The sequence below is a fragment of the Hippoglossus hippoglossus genome, chromosome 7, assembly GCF_009819705.1.
Source record: "Hippoglossus hippoglossus isolate fHipHip1 chromosome 7, fHipHip1.pri, whole genome shotgun sequence".
NCBI lineage: Eukaryota > Metazoa > Chordata > Actinopteri > Pleuronectiformes > Pleuronectidae > Hippoglossus > Hippoglossus hippoglossus.
This window is the reverse complement of record NC_047157.1, coordinates 25,185,155-25,199,869: the sequence shown is the minus strand read 5'-3', so window position 1 is coordinate 25,199,869 and position 14,715 is coordinate 25,185,155. Positions and strand designations below refer to the sequence as shown.

Below are 14,715 nucleotides of genomic sequence, written 5' to 3'. Positions count from 1 at the left end.
GTGTGTGTGTGTGTGTGTGTGTTCGTGTTCGTGTTGTTAAGACTCACATGAACCTTCTGAGAAGCAGACAGACAGACAGCTGTACTCGATATGTGATCTGACTGAGTTCCCAGAAACTGGACTAAGCAGATGAAGGCTGTTTAACTCTCAGTAACACAAATAGTGTTTCACTTTCAGGGGCCAATCGGAGTTCAGCTAGGGCCAGTGCCCCCCCCGACCCCGCCCCAGGATTCACCCCTGGTGAGAGAGAGTACTTTCACTCATGTACTGAACCTTCTTAGATACATTAAAAATCAAGTTTATACAAACAAAACCCTTTTAATGTAGGATGCATTTACAGCTGCAGCTAACAAATGCTTTTAAAAACTACTTTATTTTATGTCCATTAGTGTTTTAATAAACATTTCTGGGTGTAGTTCAAAAACCATTAGACTCGTGAACAGCCACAGTACAAAATGAACAGTTTAACATGTTTATAGTTCTGAACTCAGCCGATATAAACAAATAAATAATAATAAAAGTTGTTCAATGTGAGTTTTTCACAGACATATCAGGATCTGTGTGTGTTTGCAAATATGAAACATTCTAATTTACAGAATTAATTCTGATATTTTATATATAAAATTATGTTTTCTTAATTCAAATTCTCTTTATTTGGTTGTATTCCTGTTTTCTTGGTTAAACTGAAAGACGTCAATCTTCATGTACACTGTTCACTGGAACCAGGAATATTTAGTGGCTTCAGTTTCTAACCATATTGAGATTAGTAGATACAAATTGTGCCTTCTTTTATTTTTTAATACTTAAAGTACAACTTGCTGTTACACCTTTTTTTTAATTCTACTAGAGTAAACTTGAACGTGTACTTTAATAGCTTGGTGGAACTACTTTCTCTTCAGTATCAATACTTCTCCCCCCCCCAGCTTCTCTTCAGTTCAGTGATAAACATAAAATCGAAACATGACCCAAAAGCAACAGGTTCATCTCAACGTCGTGACATAACAAAAGAGAGATGACGTCATTATTACTGCAGACACAGGCAGTCACGACCGCTCTCTAATTCTTCTTCACCTCCGTAAACCTCCTTTCGCCACCTGCTGTCTGTCTGCGTCAAAAACAAAACGAGGGACGAGAGCGAGTGGGACAAGTTCATGTCTTTTTTAATGCGATGCCGTTCACATTCAGCCTCTCTCCTCAAATCACTCCATTACAATGGATTAAACCATTAAAACGGGGGATTGTGAATTTAGGATTTTTTATTCTGTAAGACACTTTAAAGTCATTCCTGAAAGAGGAAACAAATGATTTTGGTTCATAGCACATTCATGCCTGGCGAGAAAAAAAAGATTAAGACTACATCAACAACAAAAAAAACATGGAAGCAAAACAATATAAACAATAATCTTATATATAAAACATAGCAGGCATAATAAATATTACACATAAACAAGAACTAAAAGTAAACAGTTGAACCTATTTGGTTTTGGGCAAAGTTTGGAAACAAGGTTATAAATCACCGATGTGAAAAAAACTCAGTGTGAATGTTAAGGTTTTTTATTTATTTGTTTTTTAAACTCCTGGAAAAAGCCGTTCCCACTAAAACCAGCTCGGCAGATTCACTCACATCCAACGCAAACCTTTTTTCAATCTCCTATCAATGTTACTATTAAAGTAAAGAAACACAGGAAATGAAATGTCTCAGAGAAAGGTGCTCAAACACAGGCGTTACTCAGGTGATTCAAGTGTAGACTTCTTTTTTTTTAATTTTTAAATGTTCTTCCTATGACCAAGTTCTCTCGTGTGCACTTAACGTATCTATGTGTGTGTGTGTGTGTGTCTGTGTGTCAATGTGTGTGTGTGTGTCGCACGTTTGGGCCTCAAGGGTGAGTGAACAAATTCAGTCATTGCATTTTTTAGGAACAATCCACTCATCCTGTCATTAGTTCAACATACCGAAGGGCATTAGTTCAACCAAAAAGATTAACAGTTAAATAAAAAAAAAAGGGTCAGTCTCCGTGGTAATGTAGCCGAGTTGTGATTGGACCACTTGGGTGTGTTTGTTGTCGGGAATCTTTGACGCCACCCGGGGGTGTCTTCCATCTTTTCGGGTGCGTTCGCGTCTTTGCAGGAGACGGGGGAAATCGGTTTTGGTTCAGTCAGGAAATCAAGGACCATGTGTCATTCGAACGCACACATTCACTCACACACACACATTCACACACACATTCACACACACACACAAACAGCAAACAATAAGTTCTAATTCACTGCGTGACTGTAAATGTAGTTTCACTCCTTAGTGATTCTTCTACTAAACAACGATAACTGTGCAATTTTTCTTTTTTTCAAACCAGGAGTAGTACAAGTATTCGGAGGACGTCCTCGTAGGTGCTGTGGTTGTTTCTTTTTTGTGTGGAGAGTTTTCTTTCTCCCTCTCTTCGACAGAGAAGCTGCAGGATAAAGTCCGAACACTTCCACCAGGGGGCAGCATGTCCAAACCCCCGCACACACTCCTCTCCACCCCCCCACCCCTCCCCAGTCCACCTCAAGGTCCCAGCCCCGGTAATGCTACTTCCGTTGCAAAGTGCAAGCAGTTAATTGTCTCTCTGCCTCTCCTTTCCCCCTTCAAGAGATTTCGGGAAACCAATGCAACAGCAAAGGGTGAAAAAAAGAAAGGATTGTTATTGTTCAAATGCAAAAATGGTTTGAGTCAGTGTCCCCAAAAAAAAAGAAAAAAGCAACAGGAAGGGAGAGGGCGGCGAGAGAGAGTGCATCTGTGTCTCAAGAAATTCAGTCCATGTTGTTCCTTGTAATGTCCACATGCCACTGATCAGCTGTTTGGAAGAGTGGTTATACCTCCCTGCAGGAACAAAGAGAAAGACACGTTATAAGTATTGAGTTAAACTAATGAGATACGACTTGTTAATTATTCAGCTTTTGAGCCGCTGGTAGATGGAATTCGGTTAATTTGAACAAACCAGGCTAACAGTTTCCCCCTGCTACCAGTCTTTGTGCTAAGCTAGGCTAATCTCTTTCAGACATGCACTGGACTCCGGACGTTCTCTGGCGTTTCTCCTGCCGGCCGCCTGTAGTAAAAACTCCAGAGAAAGTCCGAGTGAGCCCAAGTGAAAGTACAGCAGGAGATTATCTGGAGTAGGCGTGTTGGAGTCACACGCTTAGAAGACGCAGACAGATGTGTCAACGTGGGGAGACAACAGGACGCCAGAGCTTTTAGTGATAAGAGTCAATTTGCTTTGAACAAAAAACCTCTACAGCAGAATTGATATGTTACATTCTGCCTCCGTCTGACCGAAGAATCTCCCGCTGCATTTATCATATGTGAAACAACTCCAGAGAAAGTCCAGAGAAAGTCCAGAGAAAGTCCAGACCCAAATGTTTTGGACTATTTTCCGGACTTTGAGAATCAAAGTTATAAACTAATCCTTTAATCTAACTCTCAAAAAGTCCCATGACTGTATCTTCAAGATATCAACCAGCTCTTTTGAATGAGTGTGTGATTTCAGACTTACGATGCAGTGAGTGTGGAGTTGAGGACGAGAGTGGTGCGTATCCTGTACAGCTGAGCCAGTGTCAGCTTCTTGTGCTGCTGGGCTGGAGATTTCCTCTTTTTGGGCGACGTTTCCCCTGAGTCACCGTCAGCCGCCGACTCCTTTTTCCTTTCCACGCAGGCAGAAGGAGACGTTTCCCCATCCGAGCTGTTGCTGTGCGACTCGTTACCCTCACATTGTCCGGCCGGCGCCCTGTGGCCGTGCCTGGCCTCCGCCCTCTTCAGGCTGGCGCACACTTTGCCAGACGGCGCGCTCGTGGAGTCCTCAGACTGGTCGAGGTCACCGGAAAGCAGCTCCATGCAGTTCTGGCCCAGCTCCGTCAGGCTCCTGCTGTGTACCAGCGACGGCGTCTTCGTGTCCCCACAGTGCGACGGGTCCTGCTCCCGGGTGCTGAGCGAGTGTTTGTGGGACACGGGGGTTTTACCATAGAGGCGCTGCAGGAGATTGTCCTCGGAGCGGGATAAGGTCAGAGTGGACAGCCTCTGGAGGCAATGCAGTCGCGCCTGGACATGAGGCCGCCGGCGAGGTTTGGAGGACTGGACGACCGACAGCTGGGATCCCAGTGAGGCAGCATCCTCCTCCTCCTCCTCTTCCTCCTCCTCCTCCTCCTCCCCTTGCTGCTCTTCTTCTAGCTCATCCACGTCTCCTCCTTCCCGCTCCGCCTCCTGTCCTTCCTCCTCCTCCTCGGTCTCCTCTCCTTCACTGGGCTGTGGCTGAAGTTCTCTCAGGAGGGACTCGGGGGAGAGGGTGCCGTAGGCGCTGTCCATGGAGAGCGAGCGACACTGGGGTTCCAGCTCCTCGCCGTCCGCCCTCGCCTCCTGGTCCTGCTCAGAGTAAATACTGGAGTGGACGCTGTGGGAGCTCGTGGACTGAGACCGCTGGACCTCAGAGCCTTCGGACCGAGCGGCCACGTCGGAGTCCGAGTCCGTCTTCGTGGCCTCGAGGTTCATGTTGGGAGCAGGAGACTCTTGGTTTTCACCGGGTTCGTCAATTTCCATCACCGACAGGGTCTCAGTGGAGCCGTCTGATTGGCTGAAAGGAGACGTTTGGTTAGTTAATTTGATGGCGAACGACAATCCACTCAAAACAATCAGATCTAAACTTTATCAAGAAAATAAAGAATGAATGTAGTCACAGTTTATTCATATTGAATGTGTTGCACCAAATTAAACTACACAACACTGATGCCAAGTGTAAAGCCGATAAGACGAAGGGTTCTCGAGATATGCGAGACACTAACAGATGGATTCTGGAATTATTGGAGAGCGTACCTGGAGTTCTGCTGGTCTTTGTGCCTCAAGCACGGGGAACTTGTGGTGGAGTTGCTGCTCTCCTCTTCCTCCTCCTCCTCCACTTCACCCGAACACGTCTTCGGACTCTTCTGCTGTCGGAGGCCCTCCTCAGTGCGGAGCCTCTGGAGCTGGTTCTGCAGAACAACAAGAAAACATTTAAGTACATTTAGCAAAGATGCTTGTTTTTTTATTGTAAATACAACAATAATATACGAGTTTGGAATGATTGCATTTCCCCCAGTTGCACGTGTTAAAGATCTAATCAGATATGAAGAGATTTTCTGACCTGGACATTGCAGATTGCATCGATCCAGCTTCGCCCCTGGGTGGCGCTGTTGGCTTGGAAAGTGTAGGCCGCCACTGCACTCTTGAACTCATTGAGGTAGATGAGGATAAACGAGCCTGAAGAGACAAAACACAGACGTCAGCATCAGGTCATGAGTTCACTTATCTGAGTTACACGTTATACAAGTTTAAACAGTTTAACTCGTTAACATGTAAATAATAATTAATTGATCATTTAATCGTCAGCAGGTTTGTCGAATGTGAAGATTTCCTGCTTTTCTGTTTCACATTAAAATTTAAAAGACAAAAATTGAAGCCTTGACACTTGTAAAACAGCAAAGTTTTGATTAATCTAAAAATGTCTCAATAAATCAGATATATAATTTCCATGAGCCGTGTCCCTGCTCCTGATTTAAACTCACCGGGGTCTTTGAGCTCCTTGCAGACGACGTCGTGCATGAACAGCGGCTGGCGGATGACTTTCACCTTCTCCAGCCTCTTTACTGGCTTGGTGATTAGCAGCAGGTCAGTGAACAGGAAACAGTAGACGTCCATCTGCGTGGGAAATAAACTCAACTCAGCACTGACAGTCACACACGTCGTACTAAACACTAAACCTGAGGAACCAGGTGAGAGCTGTGAGATAAGAGCGGCCACGTGAATCCATCTTACCCGACTGTCTTTGCCCTCTTTCATCCTCAGAGCCCCCTCGAGGTGCAGCTGTCGGGTCTCCTCCGGTGAGACGCCCCTCATGGGAGCCATGAGGTCGAAGTGGCTGTACTCCTTGAGGATCTGAGATGGGAAAGGACAAAAGCATGTGGTCAGTCAGAGTCGGGGGTTAATTGCACCATATTCAGCTGTGGAGAGTTCACACACGGAACGCAGGTTTATTCTTCACGGGAAGACGTTGTCAATGTCACGTTTTTTTATATTTGTACACGTAAGAAAACACATGGAATGTTTTAAAGTAAATCACATCCAGGATTCCTTTCTCACCTTCTCCACCTCCTCACTGCTGCCCTCTACAGCCTCGTAGGAGTCGATGCGGGCAGAGGTGGTGGCGAGCTTCTGTCGCTCCTGACGCTGCCGCATCTGCGAGTCCACGCTGTTGATGAAGCCCTCGACCGTCGCCACCTTGAGGGAGAGAATCACAGTTACACACAAACCACAAACCACAGGCGACTGGTGACATGTGAGAAAGCAGCATATTTCTCTCTCCTCACCATGTTGTTGACGATGTCTCGGGCCGACGGCTCGTCCGTCTTCTTCAGAACTCTCTTCAGCAGGAGGGGGTATTTGGTGAGTCTCTGGTGAGGCTTTGCCAACATGTCGGCGAGCTTCAGACGGTTGCACTGCTTGTGCGTCTCTGCCCACTGAGCCAAACAAAGACAGGATATCAAACGTTTAATGAGCCAGAAATCAAGAAGAATAAAGAAAAGCAACAAGGAGGGTACGAGCACAGGGTGTACTCGCGGGTTAACGGCGTCACGGTGAAAGAGAGCGGGGAGAACTGACCGTGACGTAGGTCCGGAAGAGGTCGTTGTCCCTGTGAAGTGTGCGCATGTACTCCATGCAGACCTCCTCCTCCATGCAGTACCGGATGTACGGCTGGAACCTGGAGCCAAACTACACACAAACACACGGGCATCAGAGATATGAAGGAACATGCTTACTTCTGTGATGCTATTATGTTATATACGTTATATTCTGATATTTGTCTGTGGTATTTACATGAGTCATATAATTAAGAGCATGTATCTCAAACCCACAGATTGTCAAAATATAGATGAATGTATTTATAATTTACTTGCTTGAATTATTAAATTGTCATTAATAAGAAAAATTAAGTTTTGTACTGAACCTACGATCGGTTGATAACAAAATCATAAAAAAAGAGAATTTGCTTCTTAATCTCTGAACAGCTAATTTCATTTATAACCTTTTTATCTTTTATAATAATAATTATGTTATATATATATAAAGCACTTCTCAAAACATAGTTAGAAAGTGCTACACAAATAAAGAACAAAGTAAAAATACTTAAAAATCAAATAAAAAACAAAAACTCAAATAATTACAATTTAGGTAAATTTACTGATTTGAAGGAAGCTTTTTATTTATTTGTTACTATTAATGTTGTCTTGTGGGATCTCATGTGATTTAAAAACATTAACATTAAATTAAGTTTATTTACAAAATGGAAATTGTCAGACTTCACTGTATCATCCTTGACGTTTTGTGGTGGCTACGATATTTAATGTTTCCCTTAGAGAATAAACTCTTGACCGCATTTCCGTTTTTCCTCCTCCCCCTCAGCTTCTCGATGACGCTCTTGTGCGACACCTGAATGTTGATCTATGTGTTTGCGGTGCAACATCAACTGACCGTCGTGAAGCCGTGGTGGAGCTCGGTGGGGTCGAGCAAGGCCCGCGCCTCCCTGGCCTTGTCCAGGACCGGCAGCATGACCTGGTTCCACAGGGACGTGTGCAGGAGGACGAGCTCCTGGATGTTGCTGAACATCTTGGCGGGCTCCACCTCCGTCAGCAGGCCGCTCTCCTGCAGGTTCAGCAGCCCACACAGGAACAGCTGCGGAGGGTGAACATGTGTTTGAGTGGGATGCTGGAGCTGACGCGGAGCCGCTGCAGTGAGCTCGAGTTCAACTTCCTCAGCCGACAGTTTACTGAGCTGTCGTAAAGATTAAAAGTTCTGTTTTCCCCACAACAGGTTCATTGTGTGTCTGTCTCGGTGCAGAAGTCACTTATACAACAGGCACATTGTTTCCAGTATCAGTGCATTGTGATCTTTGTGTGTGTGTGTGTGTGTGTGTGTGCGCGTCAGCAGACTGCAGCCTTCACACTTACATCAGTGATGACTCTGAGTTTCTTTATGTAGGTAGCCTCCGTGTGCAGCAGCTCCCATATCGCCTCCTGCTGGTGGAACTGTCTCCTTGTCAACGTCTGCACACACACAGAACAAATAGTATTAATACAACAGTACAGTACTTATTAAAGTACTTTCATTATTCAGTCACATTCAACTTGTTCCTGTTCAGAGGAAACTGGAATCCAGCTGCACTATAAGACATTTTTTGATATGTTACAATCATTTTTGCTTTTGCTATTTTAGTTAGACTTTTGCAAAACACTTTGTAACATTGAAAAAAGCTAAAAAGTATATTATTTGTACTATTATTACATTTAATGCATTGCTAACCTCAGCCTTATTATACACACTTGTACTCAGATACACTTCAATAACTTTTCTGGCAGCGTTCTGATATATTCCAGTCATTCACATCATCATCTGATTACAACAGCGCCGGGGGAAAGTGCGAGCGCTGGCGTCCGTGCACGTCTTGTGTAACCAGCCAGGTGTGAAGTGAACGTGCGAGGAGCCGGTGAAGCAGCCGAGCAGCTGCATCGCTGCGTCGCACCGTCCTGATTCGTCATGTGCACGTTGACAGGCGACAGGGTGTGAACTACAGTGTGTTGCCACGACAGGAGCGCAATTATAAAATGATTTGTAAGGTTCTGGGAAAACCGGCATCGGGGAAGAAGGAAGTGCGGCCGAGATTTATGATAAGGAAGTAAGAGTCAGAAGCTGGGGGGCGGGAGAAATGAATATGCATGTTGGTAATAAGACACAACAGTGAAGGACCTTCAGTATAAAATTTGACTTTGTAGGATTAATCTGACAGAGCAGAGGAATCAGCCTGAATGTTTCTATTGTGTTTCTAATGGGAAACATTATTAAGATATGAAGGTTAAACGTTCAGGTTGAGATTAAACTTCCTTCTTCCTTTTACTTCAGCTATTTTCATTAATGTTGGATCAAGTTGCATCATTTCCTCATTTGAATGACAACACTGAAGTGTAATATACTCATGAGTACTGAGTATGTAATATAATATATCAACATGATGCTGCTGTCACAATAATCGTGTGATCATTTGTGTTTACTCTCATTTGACTTTCATTCTCAGCGACATCGCATACAGACTCATTTTTCACTCAAGCTCTAATATTTCATCTGGAGCGAGTGAAGCAAACGACACAAACTTTGTGTCTATACGCGTTTTTTGAATTGACTTTGTACATAATCTCATCGTGCAGATAACATTCCTTTGCGTTTACTGTGATTGCATCACCAGATTTGACCTCCCTCCTGATACTTGTATGAAACTGTATGAAATCATTTCCTTAAGTTAGAACAATTCTTTGATTTTTTTAACTTGGCTCTCACCGCTCTTTGTCCCCATTTATAATTTACGTTATACATTGTTTGACTTAATGTTTCCTCTAGATACATTATCTTTATTATTTCACAGTCTGGATATACTCAGTGTAAAATGATCATGTGTGTGTGTTAGTGTGATTGTGTGTGTGTCGAACCTCGGAGTCGTCCAGCAGTGACTGCCAGCTGTCCTCCAGGACCAGGTTGGTCTCCTCGTCCTCCTCCTCCTCCCACGAGTCCTGGTGGAAGGAGAGCTGCCGCGGCACCTTGGGCAGGCCGAACTGCATGTAGATGTGGAGCTTGCTCTGGAGCTGCTCCAGACGATCCCCGTCCTGCGAGATGGGATCACAACGATTAGACACAGGGGCCTAATTGGTCGGAACGCGGCGAACAGCATGACGGCGAGGAGACGTGAAAGCAAAGTGTCCGTTTGTGTCTCTTCTGTGTGTTGTTGGGTTCAGACTGTAAGTAAAGACGTGGATTAGCATATGAACCGTGCCGCTACTGGCGCCTAGACCCCCAACACCCAGCGGCGGCTGCTATTCAGGTCTTTGTTCCAGCCGGCAGCTCTTATGTAGTTATGAAAATGAGCTCTGTGTATTGAGAGCGTTTCAACAATAGAGGGCTGAGGAGGGGGGGGGGGGGGGGGGGGGGGGGGGGGGTACAGCATTGAGTTTTAATATACATTCATTACCTCAGCCAGGGAGGTGAAGTATTCACCACTTTCTGTTGGTTAGTGCGACTGTCAGTCAACATCGTTACACAAAAACTACACAACAGATTTCCATGGTGGTGCAAGGATGGGACAGGGACCAACAAAGAACTTGTGTTGGCCTGGATTTGGACAAAGGGGGTGGGGGTGGGGGGGGGCAGGTATTGTTTATTTCTTTAACATTGCAAAACAGGGCGTTTTTTCATATAAAAATCCATATCTATACAATATAAATGTGGCTAACAAATAAGAAACCTGGTATTTACCAGTGTCGGATTTTACTTAAGTAAAAGTACAAATAAATAGACCAAGGTGAACTCAAGTAGAAGTAAAAGTACCACATTAACTTTCTCTTTTAACTGGAGTATAAGTAACTAAGTACCTGCTTTTAAATATACTTAAAGTTTAAAAATGAAATAAGAAAAAGTGTAGCCTATTCCCTAATTCCTTATTCCCAGTCCTCTGATTGGATCAGATATCCAGATCTCATTATTGATTACTTTTAAAATATATATATATTTAAAAAAACAATGTGATCTTGTAAAGTAGTAGAAAGTACAGATATTTGCTGTTACAGTATATGTTGTGGACTAAAAATGAAAAGTACTTGAAATTAAATGTACTAGAATAAAGATACCTGAATAATTTACTTTTTAAATCCCACCACGGGTATTTACCACCAATGTCCAAATGAACGTGACGGATTTGGCGCAGACAGTTAAAAACTGGACGGTTCAGGAGACAAACGGTCGTCACTTCTGCTGTTTTAACGTCTTTCTGTGACAGGAGGGAACCGGCGGTCGTTTAGCCCTGAAATACGGAGGGTGCCAGAGGTCCAGGTCCCAGAGGAGGATCTCTGGCCCCCGCGGGGGTTAAAGGGAACATACAGGGTGAATAGAGACGAGCCCTGAACTGACATGTGACTGACAGATACTGTGTCCGTCTGACATCTGCTACTGTGCAGGATGTGACCTCAGTGTGGGGGGGGGGATGTGTGGGTGTGACTCAGCACAATGAAAGTGGATCATTATTGTTAAACAAGGTCTGATTGAGAAGTAAAACGGAAAGGTTTGACAGCTGGGGGATATTTACGAGATCAATCCAAATCCCACTCTGCACGAAGGCGAGCGTCTATTCCTCTGAACCCAGTCAGAGAGCGAGCCGTGTGTTTTTTGAATCAGGCAGAATGATGGATGGAACTGGAGCGAGCGCATGAAGCTTTTCTTCCAGCTCGTCATTTCCAGAGCCGCTGGGAGGAAAGTATGTGAGCCAGCGAGTCAGGAGACTTTAGAGGGAAATGACCTCACCGGGGGGGGGGGGGGGGGGGGGGTGAGAGACACGGCCTTCTGACCTCCTCCCTCTGCTGCTCGCTACCGTTTTTGTTTGTTTTTTGAAATGTTTTTTTTAATCTGAGACCATGTCTGGCCATGTTAAAGCCTAGAGAAAGTGGACATGCTCTTCACGTGATGCCGGATCAGCGTTACCTTGCCGAAGGGCCCGGCTCCGGCGCTGGAGCTGAAGAAGCCACTGAAGCGGCTGGCAGCGCGGTTCTTCCAGCTGTCGGGCCCGGGCCCGCCGCTGGGCAGGGAGCCACCGATCTGTCCCAGGGCCTCCGGGGTGGGAATATTCGTCTCTCCGAGGAACTCCGTCATGTTCTTCCTCTTTCGCGCCTGACCCTGAAAAGGACAGACAGAGAAAAAAACCGTAGCGTCAGAGAAAAACAATGAAAGGACACAAATCTGAAAATGAAAGAAGACCGACGTCGAGGGGCAACGAGTGATTTTACCGCCGCACTGGGAAACACAAAAGTTTCCAGTCGGAAGGATGGAAAGAGACAATGACGGAGAGGGAGAAATACACAAGGACGGCACAAACAGGAAATCGGAGGGGGAATTCTTTACGGAGGATGACATCAGCGGGACCGTTTAAAGCCGTCCTAATGCTCAGACACAAACAGGAGAGGGAAGGACTGCCACTTCCTTCGCACTGAATGCTCATTACATCACAAGGAGCAGGCGGGAGCTTGTTCCAGAGGAACAGACGGCCCGAGTCTGGCCATCGCACCCCCCCCACCCCCCCCTTCTCCTCCTCCTCTCCCATTGTTACCCTGTCAGCAGGCCCTGCTGTGCACCCTCACTCATGCAATCTCTGTCCACTTTACGAGCAGCGGCAGAGCAAACAAACAGGAGCCACCTCGGTATCTGAGGAAGCAGTTGTTTTTGCCGTTAGTGTCACTGGTGAGGAATCTGCTGGTGAGGAGCTGGTTGAGGGTCAGCAGGCCGCCGAGCGACCCCCCCCCCCCACACACACCCCCACCTCTGCCCTTCAAACACAGCGACGACGAACTCACATTCCAGGACACTGACACCGGTACTGAAACTGAGCGACCATTCCAACGAGATTCTTTCACTGATCACCCCCCCCCCCCCCACGCACACAAACACACAATGCAGTCAAAACACCAGACGTCGTGACGTCACAGCATATTTATGGGATTTCAAGCGGCTGAGGCCACTGAAGGCTTCACACTGTTTTTTTTATTTTAAAGAATGTGGCCACCTCCGGACCTTTGAGATCAGATCACTCATCTCAACTTTTGTTTGAAAACACATAAGTTCGGCTACGACGTCCACACTACTCCGCTAAAACGTTTTAGTTTGAAAACTCACATCCACATTTTAAGTCTGTTTTATGTTTGGAAACAACGACGCTTGCTAATTGGGTCTTTTCAGTCATGTCTTAGCTTTGGGGCTACTGCATTAGTTATTTTAAATTGTTTTCATATTCCTCACTGTGTTTGTCTTGATCTCTGCCTGTGTGTGTGTGTGTGTGTGTGTGTGTGTGTGTGTGTGTGTGTGTGTGTGTGTGGTCCGCTTTTGTTGTTTGAAATGCGCTGTATAAATAAATTGACTTGCCTTGACTTTTGCTGATTCGTCTTCAATCACATTACCCACCTTCTAGAAGAAAAACAAGATTAGCGTTAGCCCAGTTTACGGGGATTAGTCATGTGATATCGTTTTAGTTTGAAAACACCATATTCAGACTGGACGTACTCCGGATATAAACAGGATCTTAATCACTAGTGCTCTAAACTTTCAGATTTTAAAATCGCATTTAGTGTTTTGTTAATAGCGACGTTTATTGCAAAACGTTGAATTTACAGATTCACCCCCCCCCCCGTCGTCGTCCTGCAGTCTGTCCCTCAGGCCTCCACCAATCAGAGGGAGTCTGCACATACATCCATAGAAAGACTGCTGTTTACAGAGCTGTGTGTGAGTAAATCAAACAAACTGGAGTTTGAACACTGGATTTTGAACAGTGACGGGAGGACAGACGTCTCACGCGGAGACGCAATGCAGACAGAACTGTGGAAGAGACGTTTTGAGGACGTGCATCACGGCCTCTGGAAGTAAACGACCCCCGATGAACACTACTGATGAAGACTGGCTCGTATATGTAACGGAAAGCTTAAACAAAAAATGAAATGTAAATATTATGAGTAGCTCGGGGGGAAATTGTTCTGCATTGCACATGCAGGCTCCCATTTTAGGGCAAACGTCCCCGGACCCTTATGTAGAGACACTTAAGTGGAGTAAAAGCCCCACAAGTGGCCTGTGCAGGGTTGCGTAACGGGAAGTAAATCTGAGTGGGGGGTCCGGCTGGTTTTAAAACAGCTTTTAGTTCCCTTTATCTTCTTGAATGACGACCAAAGAGGAGAGAGACTTAACTGCAAATAGACACGCTGGCTCTGAAACAAACACCACAGAGGGAAGTGATGCGTCGCCTCAGTGGAAGAGAAACGAGCCCGGACCCATGTAGGGGATGTTTTTTCCAAAGGGAGAATTATCTGGTCCAAAAGTTCAACCACACTGGTGTCAGTGAACAAACAGGGAGTCTGGACCCTGAGCTGCTGCCAGAACACTGAGGGACGAACGCCCACTAAGGAGCGGAGACATTTCAAACAGGCCAGATAAAGACTTCTTCTACACATTAGATCATAAACATGAAGACGAGCTTGAAAAGAAACATAAATAAATATGTTGAGTGTCTTTAAAAAATCACATGAACTCGTTTCTCAGAGACAAAAACAGGTCCAGGAAGCTGCAAGTACGATCACAGAGCGAGGGAAGTTTCCCACCACATTAACAGTGCTCACCATTGAAGCCAGAGGCATGTCAAACGTAACAAAAACCATCCTAATCCTCCGGTTGGATTCATGGGTCGCAGCCCATTCTGGAGCCAGCTGCTGCTCTCGCTCAGCCCCTCGCCTCCCCTCTCTCTCTACCGCCACCGTGAAACACACACATCCACGCCGCCCTCACCGCCGGGGCTTGTGACGAGACGGTCCCAGAGGCTGAGAGGCAACTTTGTGACACGGCCGACGTTGTCCAGAGATCAAGAGACCTGCGTTGACCTTCACGCACTCTGCGTTCCGGCTGACAGGGTCCGGGTCGCCTGCTGCGCCTGAGCTTCCCTTTGAACCCGGGACGCTATCTGTGTCCTGTCCCGACCAGTCAGTGGTGAAACCTTCTCGCTGTGGCGCCCAGTCTGCTTGCATTTCATACAGGCACTGGTCTGAAGTCATAGCAACCAGGAGGATCCTGGCTCATTGTGTTGGGCAGGA

At 45.8% G+C, this 14,715-nt stretch overlaps 1 protein-coding gene across 9 annotated transcripts in view; it reads right to left on the bottom strand.

Annotated features, from left to right (window-relative positions):
* Positions 1-1,238: 1,238 nt before the first annotated feature.
* plekhg5b (pleckstrin homology domain containing, family G (with RhoGef domain) member 5b) overlaps positions 1,239-14,715 on the bottom strand; it is a 65,578-nt gene continuing 52,101 nt past the window's right edge. For 5 of the 9 annotated variants that reach the window (XM_034589651.1, XM_034589648.1, XM_034589656.1 and 2 more), the window contains 14 exons: positions 13,007-13,048; positions 11,576-11,767; positions 9,538-9,711; positions 8,008-8,103; positions 7,532-7,732; positions 6,662-6,772; positions 6,370-6,519; positions 6,143-6,280; positions 5,819-5,938; positions 5,569-5,701; positions 5,148-5,263; positions 4,841-4,995; positions 3,531-4,601; positions 1,239-2,860 (listed from right to left, as the gene is read on the bottom strand). In XM_034589651.1, coding sequence (XP_034445542.1) covers positions 2,851-2,860; positions 3,531-4,601; positions 4,841-4,995; positions 5,148-5,263; positions 5,569-5,701; positions 5,819-5,938; positions 6,143-6,280; positions 6,370-6,519; positions 6,662-6,772; positions 7,532-7,732; positions 8,008-8,103; positions 9,538-9,711; positions 11,576-11,767; positions 13,007-13,048 — 2,709 coding nt within the window. In that variant the 3' untranslated portion in view covers positions 1,239-2,850. Of the gene's footprint in view, positions 2,861-3,526; positions 4,602-4,840; positions 4,996-5,147; positions 5,264-5,568; positions 5,702-5,818; positions 5,939-6,142; positions 6,281-6,369; positions 6,520-6,661; positions 6,773-7,531; positions 7,733-8,007; positions 8,104-9,537; positions 9,712-11,575; positions 11,768-13,006; positions 13,049-14,715 lie in introns of those variants that run through there. The other 4 variants (XM_034589653.1, XM_034589652.1, XM_034589649.1 and 1 more) reach the window with 3 other exon arrangements.